This window comes from Portunus trituberculatus, chromosome 40 (genome assembly GCF_017591435.1).
Source record: "Portunus trituberculatus isolate SZX2019 chromosome 40, ASM1759143v1, whole genome shotgun sequence".
NCBI lineage: Eukaryota > Metazoa > Arthropoda > Malacostraca > Decapoda > Portunidae > Portunus > Portunus trituberculatus.
This window is the reverse complement of record NC_059294.1, coordinates 25,996,007-26,018,233: the sequence shown is the minus strand read 5'-3', so window position 1 is coordinate 26,018,233 and position 22,227 is coordinate 25,996,007. Positions and strand designations below refer to the sequence as shown.

The following is a 22,227-nucleotide window of genomic DNA, read 5'->3' as shown; positions in this document are numbered from 1 at the left end:
TGACATGAAAGTGCAAAAGTTTCTACTTTTACATCAAATTCAAATGCCCAAAAGGAGAGAGAGAGAGAGAGAGAGAGAGAGAGAGAGAGAGAGAGAGAGAGAGAGAGAGAGAGAGAGAGAGAGAGAGAGAGAGAGAGAGAGAGAGAGAGAGAGAGAGAGAGAGAGAGAGCACTGTATTATCGGAGCTTGGGTGGTATTTCTTAGTGGAGGGTTCTGCAATGGGTTGGGGGAGAATTTTTTGATATGCAATAACTTTGGTGTGAGAGGTCATAACATGTTGAAAACTACATCATTGTACTCAGAATAATACAGAGAAACATGCTTTTATAAGGAAAAAAATCTTTTAGCATTTTCTGACAGGTCTGATTTTTTCCTACTGTAACAGATGGAAGTAAGTCAACTCCCTGGATTTTAAGGGTCAATGGATGGTTCACAGCACCCCCTGAACTAGTGCTATTAGATCTCGCTGGGAGTAAGTCATCGTTTCGATAGGTGTCTACTAACTCCTCCTGAAATGCTGTAATTTATTACTATAGACACAGATAACAGTAGATCTGGATTTGACACGGGAGTGCTGAGCCACACCGCCACTGCAGTAACGTACCCAAAGCGGTCGATTGGTAGTACGCAGCAGCTGACTGTTAAAGTTATAATTTTGTAAAGTTTTATACGGTATAAGGTGCATTTTTTAAGGAAATGCTAATCATTACTAAATACCGCAGCAATGGGAAGGCATGTGCATTTGTGGAGGCTGTGAGGTGCACCAGATTAAGGGCTCGGCTGACCTCTACCTGGAGGAAACATTATTATTATTATTATTATTATCATGTACATATTTGTGGCAAGTTGTATATACCCATGTCTACTGCGAATGAGTCATTTTAAAATCTCAGGCGAGCAGCGAGACGGCCAACGGTTTAGCCAACGGACAGTTCAAGTCAGTCGTGCTCGTGCTAAGGATACCGCTGCAGCCAAGAGTGAGGGGTTATAATTGTTACGTGCATGTTCAGGCATTTTGACATATCTGTGAAGACAATGAAACAGTGAAATGTGAATGCTGTTGAAAGAGTTTTGTCCAACAATGGATTTACAGTGAAAGTGTGAAGAGCTTGTGTCGAGGCTCACATGAAAATGTTATTATGCGCGTGTGTGATGCAGTAGCTAGTGATGTCACTGTGCAGTGAGTAATTAAGTACAGTGAGGTGAATTAGGAGTGAACATTGTGAGTGGTGTAATGCACACAGATTTAACATTGTGAGTGGTGTATCCAACCATGACATGTGTAGGGTGACGCTGAGTGTTGTATGCGGAGTTAAGTCAGTGGTACAGTGGAGAAGAACTGCTAGTGGTGACTTGAGGTGTACAATGTGAAACACTACAGTGAAATATAATGAGGTCACACAAAATGGCAGAGTGAGACTGCAACTGGGACGTAATCCGAGACGCATGCAACTGGTGGCAGTGACTGCAGTTATGACATCTGGTGCCATATAGATGGTCAGTTTGGGAAAAGATAGTGACACTGGTGAAGAACAGTGACATGTTATTGACATCACTGTGATGTGGAAGTGTACTGTGGAGTGCTGTTAAGTGTTAAACTCACCTGATTACTAACGTGACTGCAACAATACGAATGATTAATAGTGACTAGAATGGTAGGAAACAATGCCTAGGCAGTGACTGATAGTGACTACTGCGATATATTTCTTCGCGTTAATGATGTAAAAAAAAATAAAGCGCAAACCTGGTGTCGCCACAGGAGGTAACACACAGTTACAGAGTGATGACAAGAGGCATAAACTCATGTAAAGTAATTTATAAGTGATACAAAATTTGCATTTTGTGTTTGAAATACAGCTGTAAACTTAAAGTTGTATTTAAACATCCACCTGGTACTATATAAATTCTCGCGTTTGATTCGTATAACTGAGCGGTACAATGACACAGTTGTATGGATTTAGATATCGCTTTCAGGCATTGAATTAAACACAGTTAGTTTGCTTCATAGTGATTTTCATAGATTCATGTTGGCTAGGAGCTGAGATTTCAAGGTTTGAAATTTAAGGTCCGTTCTGCGGCTTTGGGTACGTTACTGCAGTGCGGCGATTTTCGTGTCAAATCCAGATGTACTGTTATCTGTGCTATAGAATATTTTATTGACACAAAATTTAAAAACATACTTGTCTTATAACAAAATGATCATGGTTGACTGCTCAGTGCTCCCACCTAGTGACAAGCATTCCATTTAAATAGCTGTTTAGGCACAAAATCTTAAATATAATTTTACGTTTTTTAATATTTTAGATTATTTAATGTATCATGTTTTTTGCTTTTGTATCAATAAAATATTCTATAGTAATAAACTACAGTATTCGTGTAGATATGTTATTGTTCCTACTTACTACAGAGTGTGAATTGCTGCACAACATGGCAGAGGAGGAAGAGCCCATCTTCCTGAGCCAGGAGTCCTATCAAGAGCTCGGCAGTATCTAGTGCAGCATCTTTTCCACTCCTTACATTTTACCTTGGTGCACCTTTATCACTTTTACTTGATGATGCATCCTCACAGTATTTGGCAGAATATTCCACCAGCTTATCTCTTGATTTACTATTGTCCAACACAGCTTGTTTGGCCACACCATAATCCTCACAAACATCTGCAACTCTAGCTCCTTCCTCTACTTTTTTTTTATTAATTCCAGCTTTTAAGTCTCAGCTAGGGCCACTCACTTATGCCTAACACCTTTGGAAGACATAATAAAGAGTTCTGAGATACTGAAAAATATACAGATTTGCTCACTGATACTGGACAACACACAGTGTTCACTAGTGTTAGCCAGACTTGTTTCATGAGGTACTCTCACCTGGTAGGCCATCTCCTGTGAGGTACAGTGCCACAGATGGAACAATGGACATGCAAAGTGAGGCCAGCCAAACTCTGCAGGCATATCATTTTACATTTTAATTACAAATGAGTATTACAGGGGATCCTCGTGATTTGACCGTTCGCAGTTTGAATTATCGCCAATTCGAACTCACTTAATTAACACCCGCTTGTTCCACCTACATCCGCCTGATGAGGATTGTCTTGGCCAACCTCCCAAATGTGACTTTTTACTTCGACAATGTCTTCATCTACTCTACAGATTGGCCCAGCCACCTCACCACTATAACCTCTGTTCTGGAGCGACTCCGCTTGCACAAGCTCACTGCTAAACCCACCAAGTGTCGGTTCGGGTTCTCTTCTCTCCAGTATTTGGGGTTCCATCTTGACGGAGTATACCTACGTCCCCAGTAGGACAAGACTAAGGCCCTCATGCAGATAAGCCCACCGACTACCAAGAAAAACCTTCGCAGCTTCCTTGGTATGGTCTCCTTTTATAGGTGTTTTATTCCTATGGCCTCTGAGTTCACTGGACTTCTTTCTGATCTTCTTAAGAAGACCCAGCGGGAACCTTTACAATGGTCTGAGGATCTCCTGTCCTGCTTCAATCATCTCAAGGACGCTTTGTCCTCTCATCCAATCCTTCGGCTCCCTGATCCTTCACTCCCTTTCGTCCTCAGGTGCGATGCTTCCAACTATGGACTGGGGGCTGTTCTTTGTCAGTATGACAACGGGACCCCTCATCCAGTGTCCTATGCCAGTCGTAAACTGCTCGACCGTGACCGGAAGTATGCGACTACGGAGAAGGAAGCCCTCGCCACCGTATTTGGAGTCAAGAAGTTTGACTACAACCTCAAAGGGAAAGAGTTCCTGGTGGAGACAGACCACAAGCCCCTCGTGTATCTTCAGTCTTCAAAGTGCTCCAATGGCCGAGTAATGAGGTGGGCTCTAGAACTACAAAATTATCCATATCGGGTAGTTCACATTGCTGGATGCGACAACATGGGAGCTGATCTGCTGAGTCGCTGTCCCACGGAGTAAACTCTTTGTTCTCTACTTTATGCATTTTTTGGGTATTGGGAATTTCGGATTTAATCTACTTGCAGTAGATTTTTAAAAAGGAGGCATATGTAAGGGCCGAAATACCTAACTACCCTTGTTATGTCTAAACACATTGTTTTACACGCACACGCACACTCCCTTTCGCATTAACAGGTAAAGGTAATTACCTGCCCCTTTTACACTATTACAGTTGTTGTCTTTTTTCGAAACAGTAGTTCGAAGCTCAAGTTTGGTTTACGGGGTCGGCCACTTTGTCGCCTCCCCCCCTCCTTGTCGGTACCTCCCTCCTACGGGTCTATACGAGTCAACGTCTGCCACCACTCCTGATAGTCTGGCAGAGAGCGGCCAGCTTTCACCTGAAGAAGACCTTGAGTATCTATCACTCCCTCTCTCAGCCCGAGCGAGTTGCATGGATTGGGCAGCCAACGTTCTTGCCTCAACCGACGAGCTTCATGTGGGACAAGTACCTTCCTTCCATCAACTGTACGTGTTCCACGGTGGCCTCTTCGCAGCTGGCTTCTGCGAGGGTTACTCTACGCGTCAAGACAACATGGTGAGGCAAGACCTGAGGTCCTGTGTGGTTCCTGGCCGAGTGGGCGTGGCTGTTCCTGCTATCTTTTGTTTTTGTGGTGTATTTGTGTTGTCTTAATAATTTATATTCAACTTCAAGTGTTTTATAATTCCTTAGATCTTGGATTGAGTAGAATCTCCCCAGTTATCTAGTGTAAAGTGGTTGTTAACATACTCCTCCTTTAGCTAGATATAGAACCTCCAACCTGGCACTGACATCCTCATTTCCCTCTTCTAGGTAGTTTGTCATCCATTGTAAGATATTTCCCTTTATTCCACCAATGTGTTCCATTTTCCATAGGAGTCTTCTGTGTGGTACTCTATCGAAGGCCTTTTTAATATCTAAATACAGTACATTGCGTCAACCCATCCATCTCTCTCTTGTACTTCATCTATTACTCTTGTATAAAAGCTTAGTAAATTTGTTATGCATGATCTTCCTTTTCTGAAACTGAATTGTGAGTTCTTTATTATTTAATTTTCATCCAGATATTCTAACCATTTTTCTTTAATTATAATTTCACAGATCTTTTCCACAACACTAGTCAGTGACACTGGTCTATTATTTAGGGGCTCAGTCATTTTTCCTCCTTTATATATAGGGACTATAATTGCTCTTTACCATTCCCTTGGTACCTTCCCTTCCATCAGAGAGCTGTTGATCACATCCAAGATTTGTTTCACCAGTTGTTCTCTACATTCCCTGTGTCCATCCTGACACTCCATCTGCCCCCATTGCCTTCCTCACGTCCACCCCTTCTAGCAGTTTACTGATTTTTTGCTTATGTTTTGTAATCCTTCTTGTGTTGCTTGGTTGTTTGGTTCTATGAAATCTCCCTCTTCATTAAATACTGATTTAAAGCTCTCATTCATAAGTTCACTAATTTTTTCTGTTGTTTCATATACAGGTAACTCTCAATTTATGCGAGAGATGCGTTCCAAGAGGCATCGCATATATCGAAATTCGCGTAAAACAAACTTGTAATTCTCATAAGAAACAACAGACAATAGGGGGGATGCGGGATGTGGTCCAAAAAAGATTTGTACAAAATACTCTATTTATTTGGCTAAATTAACATGTTTTTATTATTTACCATTCTAAATACTAGAAGTGTATTTAAAATAAAGGGAAAAGCAAGAAATAATAAGAAAAAACAAAAAATAATGAGAAAACAACAAAACAAAGAATATGTAAACACAACACTCACTGCGTCACTGCCTTCACCACTCACACCACAGTCAGTCACCATCTTCCTTTGAGCTTTTCCACTTTATCAAAAATAATCCCACAGTATAAAAGGTTGGGCCAAATCGCATATAAGCAAACCGATTGTGCAAATTTAATTAATTATATTTTTTCGGTCACGTATTAATAAAAACGCGCATATTAAACACACATAAATCAAGAGTTACCTGTATCCTATTTCCCTTAATTAACTTAATGATGGTTTCTCTGTCTGCCGTTTTTTCATTTATATACTTAAAAAAAGCTTGGGTTCCTTTTCACATATCTTCACTACATCTTTTTTTCAAAATTTCTCTCCTCCTCCTCTGTGTGTGCGTATTTACCTAGTTGTATTATACAAGGTTTGAGCGGGGCTTATAGTGTCCTGTCTCCATGTTTCCATTTATCCAATTTTTCTTTAAAGTTATGCACTTTTTGTGCTGTAACAACTTCATCACTCAATGCATTCCACTTTTCCACCATTCTATGTGGAAAACTGTATTTTCCAATATCCTTCACACAATGCCTCATCCTAATCTTCTTTACATGTCCTCTTGTCCTTCTATCTTCTATCACCAGCACCAGGTCTTCCTTGTCTATCTTTCCAATGCCATTGACTATCTTGTGCATTGTTATTAGGTCTCCTCGTTCTCTTCTCTATTGTAAAGTTGGCAGTCCCATTTCCTTCAGCCTTTCTTCCTATGTCAGTTCCTTTAGTTCCAGCACCATCTTTGTAGCAATCTTCTGAATCTGTTCTAATCTTCTTATATCTTTTTCAGAGCTTGGTGACCACATCATTGCTGCATATTCCAGCTTTGAACGTATCATGCTTGTGATAATTTTTTTCATCATATCTTTGTCCATGAATTGAAATTTCACTCTTATATTAGTAAATATTTTATATGATAATCCAAATATCTTACTTATGTGTTTTTCAGGATACAGTTTATCCTGTATAATCATTCTCAAATCTTTTCCCCTTTAGTATTCATTATTTGTTCCTCTCACACCAGATAGTTCCATACCGGTCTTCTCTTACTCTTTCCTAGTTCCATTACATGACATTTCACTTCACGATATTTAAACGGACATCACCGAGGCAACAAATGAGATGTCTAGGCCGCTCCTCTTCAGTCTGTTGTTTGTCCTCGTCTGGTCTACACACCAAGCTCAGCTCCCAGTGTTTTGCCGGCTGCTCCTCGGAGCCTGCTGCTGCCCTTTTCTTTGCCTACTTCTCCTCAGAGTTGCCCTGGTCAGTTTTCACCTTCTCCTTGGCCCCGCGCTGCTGCTACATGGTGCTACACTCCTCGATCTTAGGATCACGATGGTTTATTTGCCCTGGTATCAGGCAACCCCGTTTGCAGATGGCAGACCCGGCAGGCCTTCACGATTCGCCCCTTCGTCCCTTCATCCGGTCGGCTTCCCCTCCACGGGGTAGGAAATGCCCCAGCAAAGATGGTGCTTGGACTGATGATCAGCAGGGGAAAAGAGACCGCCGTGACCCTGGCCGTGACAGTGCGCTTCAGCTGGCTTCCGATTCAGCCCTGGCGGGGCCGAGTCAGCCCCGTGATGTCAACTCAGCTGGGGCTGAGTTGACGACGCTGATTTTCATTGGGCTTTGGAAGAACTGGCGGGGCACTTTCATTGTCAGGAGAAGAAAGGTGAGCCCTCTCTGACTGTTTAGCCTCAGGCGTCGCCCTTCCTCGGAGGGTGTGAAGACTACCTGTAGTAAGGTGAGGTTGCCCAGCAATGTTCCTAATCTGACTGTGCCTGCTACAAATGCAGTTATTACCAAGTCTCTAAGTGTGGTGGGCAGGCTGATTGATGCTTGCCTGTTTTTCACCAATGGCCTGCTCTCCAAGGCCCTGGTACCGGTTGCCCAGTGCCTGAGTGACATTGGGGAGAGGAAAGATAAGCTTGTTGATGCTTACCTGGATGGCCTGAATAACTGTGAACCCTTGCTGAGTGAGTATTACCATTAACTCTTTATCCAATACCTCTGACAATTTTATGAATGGGAAAATTTTCATGGCCAGACAGCAGTGGCTAGCTCTTTCCTCTGATAAATGGATCCTTGATGTGGTTTGTAGCCATGTGCTTGAGTTTGATGAGCTTCCCTTACAATTTGCCCTGCCTCGGCCCCTGTCCTTTTCAGAAAGTGATAGGGCGGCCCTGGATGCCGCGCTGCTTAGGTTTGAGGAACAGGGTATTGTTGAGAGATGTGAGCCCTCTCCTGGCAATGTTTTTTATTCCAATGTTTTTCCCACCGTAAAGAAAGATGGTACTACTGCCAGAGTCATTCTAAACTTGAAAGAGCTAAATCCATATGTTACTCACACTCACTTTAAAATTGATTCCTTTAAGGATGTGGTGCGGTTAGTCCAGCCCCAGTGTTTTTTCATGACTATTGACTTTCAGGATGCCTATTATTCTGTGTATGTGAGATCTGAGGAAAGGTGTTGGTTTCGTTTTTTTTTGGAAGGGCCAATGCTTTCACTTTACCTGTCTTCCTCAAGGGTTAACATCTGCCCCCCAAGATCTTTACAAAATTATTGAAACCAGTGTTCTGTCACCTCCGGTCCCTTAGGATTATGGTCATGTTATATTGATGATTGCATCTTTTTTGCTGCCTCAGAGGAGGAGCTAATTAGCAATGTGAGTTATGCTCTGTATCTTTTTGATTCTGTTGGGCTCACTATTAATGTAAAAAAATCAGTTTTGGTGCCTACTCAGGAAGTGGAATTTTTGGGGATTATTCTAAACTCATGCCACATGACTGCTACTCTACCTCTCAGGAAAATTATTAAAATTCAGGAACTAGGTCGGTTACTGTTGAAGGACCGTGTCTCTTTGTGGGATTTAGCTTCCTTCAATGGCCTCGCTGTGGTTGCTGAGCCAGCAGTCAACCTGGCCCCCGTTCGTTACAAGTACCTTGAGATCATTAGGAACAGGGAGCTTGCCCGGCACCATGGGGATTACGACGCTAGAGTTTCTTTGGATGATCATGCTAAGGAATTAGTCCTTTGGTGGGTTAATAATGTTCCCTTGCAATCTAAATCACTGCGTTCCTCTTCCCCTGACCTTAAAATATTTGCCGATGCTTGTCTGACAGGTTGGGGTGCCGTTGTCGGATCCGCGGTGTCGGGAGGCTCTTGGGCTCATGCGGAGTTAGACCACATCATTTGCCTAGAATTGCGAGCTATTTTACTTGGTCTCCAGTCACTATGTAAGGACGTCAGTAATGCCCACATCCGTCTTCGTTTGGATAACACCGCAGCTGTCGCGTGCCTGACTCGCGGTGGGAGCACGAAGCTCTGTCTTAACTTTTTGATAGAGGAGATCTTTGCTTGGGCCGGGTCTCGGGGCATTACTTTGTCTGCGGCTCATGTAAAGGGTACCCAGAATGTGGAGGCAGATTCTTTGTCTAGGTTAAAGAATTTAGACACCGAATGGATGTTGGACCCCCTTGTCTTTCTAAGGTTATGTGACATATTTTATGTTCCCGATATTGGCCTGTTTGCATCATGCTTAAATGCCCAGGTAGCTACTTATGATTCTTCGAAACCTGACCCTGCAGCTACTTTTGTTAATGCTTTTTCAATTAATTAGGCGGATAGGACTTCATATGCCTTTCCTCCTTTCAGTCTCATTGCCAGAGTGCTGTGGAAACTCCAGGAGGACCGGGCTGCCTTGATCGCGATTCTACCTCTTTGGCCGTCGCAAGCATGGTTCCCCAGAGCCCTTCAGTTCCTTGTTCAGCCACCAGTCCTCCTCCCTCGCCTCCCCGTGTCATTACTGCAGAACCCCGCTTACGTCCACCTGCGGGCCCAGTCTCTGGTGTTGACTGCGATGAGTTTATCGGGCGATCCTTTGAAGTCCAAGGCCTATCACGAGACGTTGCCCAGTTTTTGCTTAACTCCTGGCGGAAGAGCACTTTACAACAGTATAGGCCGTATCTCTCAAGATGGGTGTCAGTTTGTCTCCGGCATGAAATTGATCCATTTCTACCACCTTTAAGTTTTCTTTTAGACTTCCTACTGTGTGAGTTTCAGAGGGTTCCCGTTCGGAGTTATAGTACTATGAATACCATCCGTTTGGCCTTGTCTGCCATTGCTAAGATTGGTGGTCAACCGGCGGGTCAACATCCGTTGGTTATTAGATTTATGCGAGCCGTCTTTCAGGAGATGCCTGCCTTTTCTCACTGTCAATTTACCTGGGATCCAGAGTTAGTGCTCAACTACTTAAAGAGTCTCGGCCCTGATGAACGTCTTTCACTCATTCAGTTATCCCGCAAATTAACTGCCTTACTGTTACTGGTTTCGGGGCAGCGTGGCCAAGTCTTAAGATTCTTAGATATCCTTAATATGTCTATCTCGGATTCCACGATAGTTTTTCGTATTGGGGATCTCCTTAAAACTTCTAGGCCTGGTTGCCACATTTCTGAATTATGTTTTGAAAGATATTCTCCGGACCAGCTTATCTGTGTCTATACTACTATTGTTAATTATTTGGAGAGGACTAAAGACTCTAGGGGTTCCATTACTGGCCTTCTTTTGACTACTAAACCTCCTATTAAGGTGGCTTCCCAGGATACCCTATGGCACTGGGTCAGGGAGGTTATGGGGGCTGCAGGTATTGACCTCACTATTTTTTCACCTCACTCTACTAGGTCCGCCGCGTCTAGCAAGGCTGCGCTCCGTCTTCCGCTGTCTTCCATCCTTTCATCTGTGGGCTGGTCCAGGGAGTATACCTTCACGAAGTTTTATAGGAGGCCAATTAGCAAGAAGGGGTTATTTGCACAGGCAGTGTTGGCGAAGGTTGGGTCTCCTCCATGAATATGTATTATGTACTACTGGGTTGTTTTTTGTGGTGGCTATCATATGTTTTCATTGTTTGTCCACATATTTGTATTTAATTGTATGTTTTTGGCTTGGAATACATGAAGAAGATACTAGTATATGGTTTTCAGTCATTCCTGGTTTGAGGACCTGCTCTAAAGCTCTCATTTGTTGCCTCGGTGACGTCCGTTTAAATATCGTGAAGTGAAATTGTAAGATCAAACGGTACTTACCAAGTTGAAGTTTGATCGTAATTTCACGAACATTTAAACGACGTCACTGAGGCAGTAAATGCCCTCCCTTCCCTCCCCTGGCTTCTTGGTCGCCGTGTTTTGGGGTTTTTCGTTACTCACTGTTTTAATTTTTAGTTTTCATGCTTTGTTCCTCAAACCAACACTCTGAAGGACTGACAAGGAGCGGCCTAGACATCTCATTTACTGCCTCAGTGACGTCGTTTAAACGTTCGTGAAATTACGATCAAACTTCAACTTGGTAAGTATCGTTTAATCTTACAATTTTTTTGGCATTGAACTCCAATTTCCACTTCTTACTCCACTTGTAGATTTTGTTTATACCTTCCTGTAACAGCTAGCAGTCCTCCCGGGTTCTGAGAGCAGATGACAAACATTCTGGGTGCTCAGGCCACTGAGTTAGGCTGCTAAACACTACCAGAAAATAATTATTCATTTACAATATAAAAAAAACACATAGATTCTAATCGAATGACCAATAAGGAAGCATTACCTGTGTTACCGGATTGCCAATGATTGCAATATTTTTATCAATTTTTCTAATAAAAACCAATTTAGAACAAAGATTTCACCATGAAACTTTGAGAGTGTTGCCAACACCATATTCATATTTTAGGAGGAGAAAAATTTTTTTTCCTAAATTCTCATAAAAAATATCAAGTCTATGGCAACACATCCTTAATTCCTTAATATTGGATGAAATAGGCCACTGTCCTGCCAGCAGTCTGGCTTTCTGATCATCAAGCACCATATATTGATAACCCCTGATGGCCAAACCTCTGTAACATATGGGCCATTAGCATCATCAACATCAAAAGCTGCTCCTAATTTACAGCCAACAACCATATAATGGTCTGAGAGCATGGGAAAACCTACAAAATTCTCTGCTGAACTAGTAGGAGTACCAATATTCACTTGGGAAGCAACATGTGAAGCCTGAACCAAAGTTGGTTATGTAGACCCACTACTTCTACCCTGTAGCAACTCCTGTGTAACAAAAGGTTGGGTTACATCATCCACATCAGGTTCCCCATCACCACTGGTACCACAAGGCACCTGTAGCAGCAAGATCAAGACCAGCAACATGTGAAGCCTGAGGAGAGAGAGTATAGTTGGGTATGTAGACCCACAAGATGCACCATGTGACAACCCTTGTGATAAAACAGGTGGGTTACATTATCCATATCGGCCTCCCTGTCACCACTGGTGTCACTGCCCCTCAAAAACACTGAATACCTGCTCACATTTTCCTTAATCAAACTGTAAAAGACTGGTAAAAATTTGCTTCACCTCTGAAATGCAGAAACTATCTTCCTGCTCCAGAGGCCAAGAAGGGACGAAATCATAGGATGGAAGATTATCATCTCCACTACTGAATGAAAAACACAACCATGCTAGGTGGCTGGGCCTGCCCTAGATGGAACCTGTAGAGGTTCCAACTCACCATCAGGAAAACATCTGAAGACCATAAACGGTATGAAAACCAAACAGTTGATTGATGGTTCTGTTATGAAAGAAATACAAAACCATGCAGGATAGGTAAATCTAAAAGGAAAAAATAGTAAATTCCAATAATACATATCACCCTGGAGAGAAATTTAGCAACATAAACAAGACGCCGGCAACCAAACGATCACTTTGTGGATGACATCACACTTATTGTCTTTGCACACTGCACAAATTTTTCTTACATAAAAACAAAAATTACGCTCTGCATGTCTCATTGAGCACAAATACACACACAAGCCTGCTATGTCCTCCGCGACCCATTAAGTGGCCACAGTGCAAATAGGGCAACTCCAGAAAGCCACCATGTGGAGACGCACGATAGCAAACACCAATTCCACCTAGTAGCTGCCAAGCAAGTGGCCACATCTAAGCTCTAGAAGCGTTCACCAAGTTCTGAGCTTTGGTATAGCATGCCGCCAATCATGCTAGACGTCACACTATTGAACAGTGCAGCCAGGAAGGAATTAAGGTTAATCAAGAACAAACTAACCATGAGCTATCAAATTAAATAAAGAACAAGATAGAAGTGATGGGAATGTGGAAGGTGTTTGTTTTCTGACGTGTCAAAGAAGTCACAAGGAAGCAAGTTTGCCTGCCTCAACAACAATCACCAGCCACCCACCAGTTCGTAAACAATTCTTTCAGTATATATCTATGCCACTATAGCACTTGCCTGTTGATATATTCACAAAGTTAAGAAGAACTTTGAAGGAGGAAACCAGAGATAACCACAAAGAAGCTGTCTTTAGCTGCAATAACACAGCCAGCCACTGACCTTGAAACACCAGTTAGCTGCAAATTACCAACACTCCCACTGACTCAAACTATAGCTAAGTTAATAGTTATTTACAATTATATTCACTGATGCTTTTTGTGATTGTGTATATAAGTCAAATACTTCCCACACTCATTTTGGAAAATAAGTTATAACTGTCTCACAAGATGAAGGCTTACTTACCCCTGCTGGGATCTGCATCTTGAGATGGAGTGTCTCATGATCCAATACATATATAGAGCCACTATTGGCTCCAAGCAGGATAAATGATGGACTCAGATCAAAGCACACTATCTGTAACACAGAAATACGTATCATTAAATGGATGCAACAGAAATAACAGATAATGGCAAAAGCAGGTGCATAAGCTAGTCTGTCAACTGCTTTAGTATTTATTTCTGCCTTTTTTGCTGTTCACCTGATGTTGTGTAAAATAAGCCCTTTTCAATTACTTAAGTTTCTACTTATATGGATGTCATTAACCTAGTTCTGAGGGTTCCATCCAAGTGTTGTTCACATAATTGGACATAGGAGTAGGTAGTAGCCACTTACTGAAATTAAAATTTACTCCCAATTGAGGTCTAATAGCACTAGTTCAGAGGGTGCAGTGAACTTTCCATTAAAGCTAGTTGTAATCTCACTGAGACACTTTGTGTCTCACAACTCAGGAGGACAATCACAGCCTGCCCTCTAAAGAAAACTCTCCTTCTTCATATAAAACTACATGTGCTTACCACACACACACACACACACACACACACACACACACACACACACACACACACACACACACACACTTAGGAGTGACGATGGAAGAAAACAATCAACCGGTAAGCCATATTGATAGAATTTTCAGAGAGACATATAATTTGCTAAGGAATATTGGAGTAGCATTTCACTACATGGCCAAAGAAATGATGAAGAAATTGATAAGTACTATAATAAGACCCAGATTGGAATATGCAGGAGTAGTGTGGACCCCTCATAAAAAGAAACACATAAGGAAGTTGAAGAGACTACAAAAAATGGCTACAAGAATGGTTCCAGAATTTGAAGGGATGACATATGAGGAGAGACTAAAGGCTATGGATCTACCAACCCTGGAACAGAGAAGGGAGAGAGGGGATCTGATACAAGTTTATAAATTGATCAACGGAATGGACCAAGTGGATAATGAGAAACTGATCCTGACAGAAGAATATGACAATCGAAGCACAAGATCGCATAGTAAAAAGCTGAGAAAGGGAAGATGTCTAAGAGATGTTAAAAAATATAGTTTCCCACAAAGATGTGTTGAGACGTGGAACAGTTTGAGTGAAGAAGTGGTGTCAGCAACGAGTGTGCATAGTTTTAAAAAGAAAAATTGGATAAGTGTATATATGGAGACGGGGCCACACGAGCATAAAGCCCAGGCCCTGTAAAACTACAACTAGGTAAATACACACACACACACACACACACACACACACACACACACACACACACACACACACACACACACACACACACACACACACACACACACACACACACACACACACACACACACACACACACAAACACACACACACACACACACACACCCAGGGATCAGTGTTGGCACCAGTAATGTTCGCGGTCTACATAAATGACATGGTGGATGGGGTGTCCAGTTATGTGAGCCTATTTGCAGACGATGCAAAATTGTTAAGAAAAGTGAGATGTGACAAAGATTGCGAACTACTCCAGGAAGACTTGGACAGAATATGGAAATGGAGCTGTACATGGCAAATGGAGTTCAACACGACAAAATGCAAGAAATTAGAGTTTGGCAAGAGTGAAAGAAGAATCAGGAGTATGTACAAGATAGGAAATGAAGACATAAAACCAGTCATGAAGAAAAAGACCTTGGGGTGACAATTACCAATGACCTATCGCCAGAGAGACATATAAACAAAATAATTGGAGAAGTATTGAACTTATTGAGGAACATAAGAGTGGCGTTCAGATATTTAGATGAAGAAATGATGAAGAAAATAATTACTGTAATGATAAGACCGAGGCTTGAATATGCAACAATACAGTGGGCTCGAACTTAAAGAAACACATAAGGAAACTAGAGAAAGTACAGAGGGCTGCAACAAAATGGTGCCTGACTTAAGAGATTTGACTTATGAAGACAGACTGAACAGAATGCAACTTCCGACCCTGGAAAACAGAAGAGAAAGGGAGACCTGATAGCAATATACAGAGTGATGATTGGCATGGAAAAATGGATAGGGAAGATCTGTGTATGTGGAATGAAAGAATGTCGAGAGGGCATGGGAAAAACTAAAATGGCCACTTATAGGAGAGATGTGAAAAAATATAGCTTCCCTCATAGAAGGGTGGAAGCATGGAATAGTTTAGACGTGGAAGTGGTCAACGCAAGGAATATTCATGATTTTAAGAAAAAGCTGGACATTAGTAGATATGGAGACGGGACAGTACAGCATAGCTCTTTTCCCGTATGTTACAACACACACACACACACACACACACACACACACACACACACACACACACACACACACACACACACAGGGAGGAAAAATTAAATTATATTAGGGCAAATTCTAACCATATAAGGGAGTTCTTTAATGAAATTGACTGGTCCGTGGTGAAAGGAAAGGGATATGCAATTGAAATACGATAAATTTATGGATTTGTATAACTCTGCTGTGAAAAAGTTTGTGCCATATTACGGAAAGAGGACTTTAAATAATAAACAGTGGTTTAATAGAAATTGTGAAGAAGCAAAAAAAGAACAAAGAAAAGGCATGGAAGAAACTTAAGAAAAACAGTGATGTATTTTCAAGAGAAGTTTACAAAACACCAAGGAATAGATATGTTGAAGTAAGGAGAACAGCACAGAAGGAATATGAACAGAGGGTGGTGGAAAACTGTGATAGTGACCCAAAAATGTTTTACAAATTCATAAATGAAAAACTAAATATAAGGGAGGCAATAGTAAAGGTAAAAAACGGGAAAGAAGTATATGAGGATGCTGGAGATATAGATGAAATTTTGAACGACAACTTTTGCAAAGTGTTTACAAAGGAGGAGTATTTTATGGGAGGAAGACCTACGGAAATAAAGCAAATGCAGGACATCATGGTTACTAAGGAAGATGTAAGGGAAATTATAAGCAATCTGGATATTAATAAATCAATGGGGCCTGATGGCATATCTGGGAGGTTGCTAAATGAATGTAAGGATCAATTGTTGAATCCCGTATTTGATATTGTGGAAACCTCCATACGAACAGGATAAGTCCCGAAAGAGTGGAAAAGAGCTGACATTGTGCCTATATATAAGAATGGTAGTAGAATGGAACCGCTAAATTATAGACCAGTATTGTTGACTAGTATATTGTGCAAGGTATGTGAAGAAGTAATTAAAGCTAAGTGGATTGTGTATCTAGAAAGTGAAAACATTCTGAGTGAAAGACAGTTTGGTTTCAGAAAAGGAAGATCATGCGTATCTAATTTATTATGTTTTTATTCATGAGTGACTGATATACTACAACATAGAGAGGGATGGGTGGATGCTATCTACCTGGACTTGAGAAAGGCCTTTGATAAAGTACCACACAATAGACTGATGTGGAAACTAAAGAAGATTGGAGGAGTAAATGATAAACTAGCAAAATGGATGGAAAATTACTTAGTGGGAAGAGAAATGAGAACAGTGGTGAGAGGAAGGAAGTCTGAGTGGAAGAAGGTAGCCAGTCGAGTTCCACAAGGGTCAGTGCTTGGTCCCATCATGTTTTTTATTTATGTTAATGATATGCCAGTAGGAATTGACCGTTACATGAACATGTTTGCGGATGATACTAAAATTATGAGGAGAGTAAGAAATGTGGAAGATTGTAACAAGTTACAAGAAGATCTTGATAAAATATGAGTGGAGTAAGGAGTGGCAGATGGAATTTAATATAGACAGGACACATGTTATGAAAATGGGAAGAAGTAGATACAGACCAAACAGGGATTACAGGCTGGGTGATGAGAAAATTAAAGAGACCAATGAGGAGAAAGACTTAGGAGTAACCGTGCAAAACACTTTGTCACCGGAGAAACACATTAACAAGATTTTTTGGAAAACATATAACATGCTTCAAAATATTGGCCTTACGTTCCACTACCTACATGAAGGAATGATGAAGAAGATATTATGTACCTTAATAATACCCCAGTTAGAATATGCAGCTTGTGTCTGGTCACCGCATATGAAGAAAAATGTGAAGAAGGAGGAAAGGGTACAGAGGCTGGCAACAAGGATGGTACCAGGACTCAGGGAGTTAGACTATGAGGAAAGACTGAGGAAGCTGGGGCTGACCACATTAGAAGAGAGAAGAATAAGAGGAGACATGATAACTATGTATAAATTGGTGAACAAGATTGACATACTGGACAGAGAGTTGATAAAGGTGACCACAAGTAATCATCTCCCAGGACATGGCAAAAAGCTAATAAAAGACATCTGTCTAAATGACGTGAGAAAATACAGTTTCCCGCATCGTAGCATTGATAAGTGGAATAAACTGAGCAGTGATGTCGTTGATGCGGTGTGTGTCAATCAGATGAAAGAGAGATATGACAGGAATGGACAAGGAGACAGGACACAGAGAGCTTAGCTCGGGCCCTGTGATACACAAATAGGTAAATACAAATAGGTAAATACACACACACACACACACACACACACACACACACACACACACACACACACACACTGTAGCCTGCATTTGAGCCATCAGCTGGAGTTTGCTTACATCTGCGCAACATGGCGGCAGCGAACTCGAAAGATGAATCAGACTTCACAGGATTTCAAGGAATAATGGAGAAGAGCATTTTTGTCAAGAAAATTCTGGAATTGGAAGGTAAAATTGAAAAACTGTTTGAAAAGTGTGGGGGCCTGGAAACGAGTTATGACAATGTACTGAAAGAGTGCGCTGAAATGAAAGAGAGAAAATGCATTATTGAAAGAGGAAGTTAAGTTGATTAAAAAGAATTGTGACAAATGTGGAGTCATTAGAAAAAGTGATGGAGAAGCAGTCTGAATGGAAAAAAAGTCAGGAAGTGGAAAGGAAGGAGGTAAATTACAAAGTTGCAAGTCTGGAAAAGGAAATCAAAGAGTCTGGGGAGAAAGCTTTGGGCCTTACTGAAATTATAGAACAACAGATGGCAGAAGAGAAGATTGCTGAGAAAGTTGTGAAAGTTATTAAGTCAAATGAGACATTGGTGAGGGAAACCGTAGACAAAAAGAGATGTGTTGTGATATTTGGAGTTGAGGAGGATAAGACACTGAGTAAGATGGAGAGGGAGAAAAACCTTAAAGAGGTGGTAAATAATATCATTGATGTGGTGCAGGAGGAGGGTAAAGACTTAGTACAAGAAATAGAGGACTTCCATAGAATTGGAAAGTTCACAGGAGAAGGTATGAGGCCAATAAGAATCAAATTTAAGTCACAGAAGGATGTGGATGAATTGGTGGAGAAATCATGGAGGTTAGCCCAGCAAGAAACAACAAAGAAGATTTGGTCGAGGAGAGATCTCGGTGAAAAGGAAAGAGAAATGTTAAATGAGTTGCGAAGGGAGGCTTTGAAAAAAAAAAAAAATGAAGAGAGGACAAAAAAGGAGAAGAAAGAGTTTTCTGGAGAATCTTGGATATGAGACTGAGAAAGTGGTTCATAACCCAGAAAAGTACAATAAGAAAGGACTAAAGAAACTTAAGTGTGAGCGGAATGTAATGTATTCCAACGTAAATGGAGTGATATCGGGGATTTTAGAACTCAACGATTAATTGAGGGATAAGAACCCAGATATTGTGGGTCTTACTGAAACAAAACTGGGAGAGGGAGAAGACTTGATGATGGTTGGGGAAGGGAAATATAATGTTTGGAAAAGAAATAGAGTAGGTAAGATGGGAGAAGGAGTGATGTTGCTGGTTAAAAAAGATATAAAAGTGGATCAAGTGAAAGAAGGTATGGGAAAGGCAGAAGTGCTAAAGATCAGAGTAGAAACTAATGAAGGAAAAAAGAGGCACTACAGTGGTGTATGTACCACCTAAGACAAATGCATGGTCAGTACAGGAATATGAAGAAATGATAAGAGATACAGGAACATGTCTGGAAGAAATGTTGGGTGGCTGTGAACGAACTATAATGATGGGAGATTTTAATTGTAAAGAGGTGTGTTGGGAGGACTGGTCAATGGAAGGATCAGAGACAACATGGGGAAATACACTATTGACGCTGGTAATGGAAAATGTGTTAACTCAGTGGGTCAAAGAAGGTACTAGGTTTGGAGGAGAGGAGCATCATCAAGACTGGACTTGGTCTTTAGTACAGAGCCAATGGTCATTGAGGAGATGAGGGTGGAGTGCCCTTTAGCAAAGAGTGATCATGCAGTTTTGGAGTTCAAGGTGATGGATGAAGAGAAATCTAGAAGAAATGAAGAATATAAAGTGGGAAGATGGAATTATGCCAAGACAGATTTTGGAAACCTAAAGAAATTTTTCAAGAGACAAATTGGATGAAATTCAAGAGTGCTAAGGAGCAAATGAAAAGTGGAAGGAATTTATAAAAATATACAAAGAAGGTGAGAAAAATTTGTACCAATAAGACAACAGAGAAGTTGGAAAGCAGGACTGGTTTAATGATAGATGTGAAAAGGCTAGAAAAAGAAAAGAGGATGCATGGAAGAGGTGGAGAAGGAAAAGATGGATAAATCAGTGGGAAAGTTACAAAAGAGCAAGAAATGAATATGTGTTGATTAGAAGAGAAGAGAAAGAAACAGGAAAAAGATATAATTGATAAATGTAAAGACCAACCAAGGCTTTTTTACAGACATGTGAACAACATCAAAAATAGAGAAAGTATTGAAAGTTTAGAAGTGAATGGAGTCTGCAGTGAGGATCCCAGGGAAATGGCAGAGGTTATGAATGGATGCTTTCGGAAGGTATTCACAAAGGAGATTGCTTTTGACAAGCCACTGGTAATGGAACAGAAAGGGATTATGAAGGAGTTTCAAGTAACTGTGGAGGAGATAAAGAATATGATGGGGAGTCTAGAAGTGAGAAAAGCTGTGGGACCTGATGGGGTATCAGGATGGATTTTAAGAGAATGCAGGAACAACTGGCAGAAAAAGTTTGTGAAGTAATTGATGCCTCATTAAGGGAAGGTGTAGTGCCCCAAGACTGGAAAAGAGCTAACATTGTCCCAATTTATAAATCAGGTAACAAGAGAGACCCATTGAACTATAGACCAGTGTCACTCACAAGTGTGGTAGCTAAGATGTGTGAGAGGGTGGTGAAGAATAGATGGACAGATTTCTTGGAGAAGAATGACATACTTTGTGATTGTTAATTTGGTTTTAGAAGAGGGCGTTCATGTACGACAAACCTGATATGTTACTATTCGAGGGTGATAGATGTAATACAAGAAAGAGATGGTTGGGCTGATGGAATATATCTGGATTTAAAAAAGGATTTTGATAAGATACCACACTGGAGACTGATCTGGAAACTTGAAATGGTAGGAGGAGTGCATGGCAGTTTGCTAAAATGGATGGAAGACTTTTTGGTGGGAAGAGAAATGAGAACAATAATTAAGGACAGACCATCAGAGTGGGGCTTGGTGGAGAGTGGAGTCCCACAGGGATCGGTGTTGGCACCAGTAATGTTTGCAGTCTATATAAATGACATGGTGGATGGGGTGTCATGTGAGCCTATTTGCAGACAATGCAAAATTGTTAAGAAAAGTGAGATGTGACAAAGATTGCGAATTACTTCAGGAAGACTTGGACAGAATAAGGAAATGGAGCTGTACATGGCAAATGGAGTTCAACATGACAAAATGCAAGAAATTAGAGTTTGGCAGGAGTGAAAGAAGAATCAGGGTATGTACAAGATAGGAAATGAAGACATAAAAACCAGTAATGAAGAAAAAGATCTCGGGGTGACAATTACCAATGACCTATCGCCAGAGAGACATATAAACAAAATAATTGGAGAAGTATTGAACTTATTGAGGAACATAAGAGTGGCGTTCGTATATTTAGATGAGGAAATGATGAAGAAAATAATTACTGCAATGATGATAAGACCGAGGCTTGAATATGCAACAATACAGTGGGCTCTGAACTTGAAGAAACACATAAGAAAATTAGAGAAAGTACAGAGGGCTGCGACAAAAATGGTGCCTGACTTGAGAAATTTGACTTATGAGGACAGACTGAACAGGATGCAACTTCCGACCCTGGAAAACAGAATAGAAATAACATAAATAGAAAATGTCAAAATCTTTCAAACTTTAACTTCCATCAAGAATTCTGGCATCTGGCAAAAAACATCTCCAATAACTTTACTTCTTCATCTTTCCCTCATTCATTTCATCCTGATGGCAACACTGCCACCTCATCAGTCTCTAATGCTGAACTCTTTTTTCAAACCTTTGCTAAAAACTCCACCTTGAATGATTCTGGGCCCTGTCCCTCCCTCTTCAATCAAAATTTTTCGTAACGATGTTTTCCATGCCCTCGCTGGCCTAAACCTTCGGAAGGCTTATGGACCAGATGGGGTCCCTCATATTGTTCTCAAAAACTGTGCTTCCATGCTTGCACCTTGCTTGGCCAAACTCTTTCAACTATGCCTATCAACTTCTCCTTTCATTCTTGCCTACATTCAGCCTGTTCCTAAAAACGGTAACCAATTAAGTCCCACAAACTACCGTCTTATAGCTTTAATCTCTTGCTTGTCTAAAGTTTGTGAATCTAACCTCAACAGAGTACTGGAAGGTCTGCGCGCAAGGCAGATCTGTGTGTTATGTCCCGTGTTAAGTCCAATAACACATAAACAGAGAGTGAAGATGATGAGGCAAAGTTCAAATTTTTCCACCAGTACCTTTCCACTGTTCTGTGCACACTAAAAAGAACTAGGCAATGTGTTTTCCACCATAAGTGAGGTACGTTGCAGTCTGCTAACAGTTTCAATTGCACACATGAATGTCAGCATTGGTCATTGTGCCACCTATTTTCATACGAAACTAACATAACTTGCCAATGAATTCATCGTTATTATGCCTGGCTGTG

At 41.1% G+C, this 22,227-nt stretch overlaps 1 protein-coding gene across 1 annotated transcript in view; it reads right to left on the bottom strand.

Moving 5' to 3' along the window:
* LOC123516283 overlaps positions 1 to 22,227 on the bottom strand; it is an 88,814-nt gene that overhangs the window by 57,891 nt on the left and 8,696 nt on the right. The window contains exon 3 of the mRNA XM_045275545.1: positions 13,298 to 13,408. Within this exon, the coding sequence (XP_045131480.1) occupies positions 13,298 to 13,408 (111 nt within the window). The remainder of the gene's footprint in view (positions 1 to 13,297; positions 13,409 to 22,227) is intronic.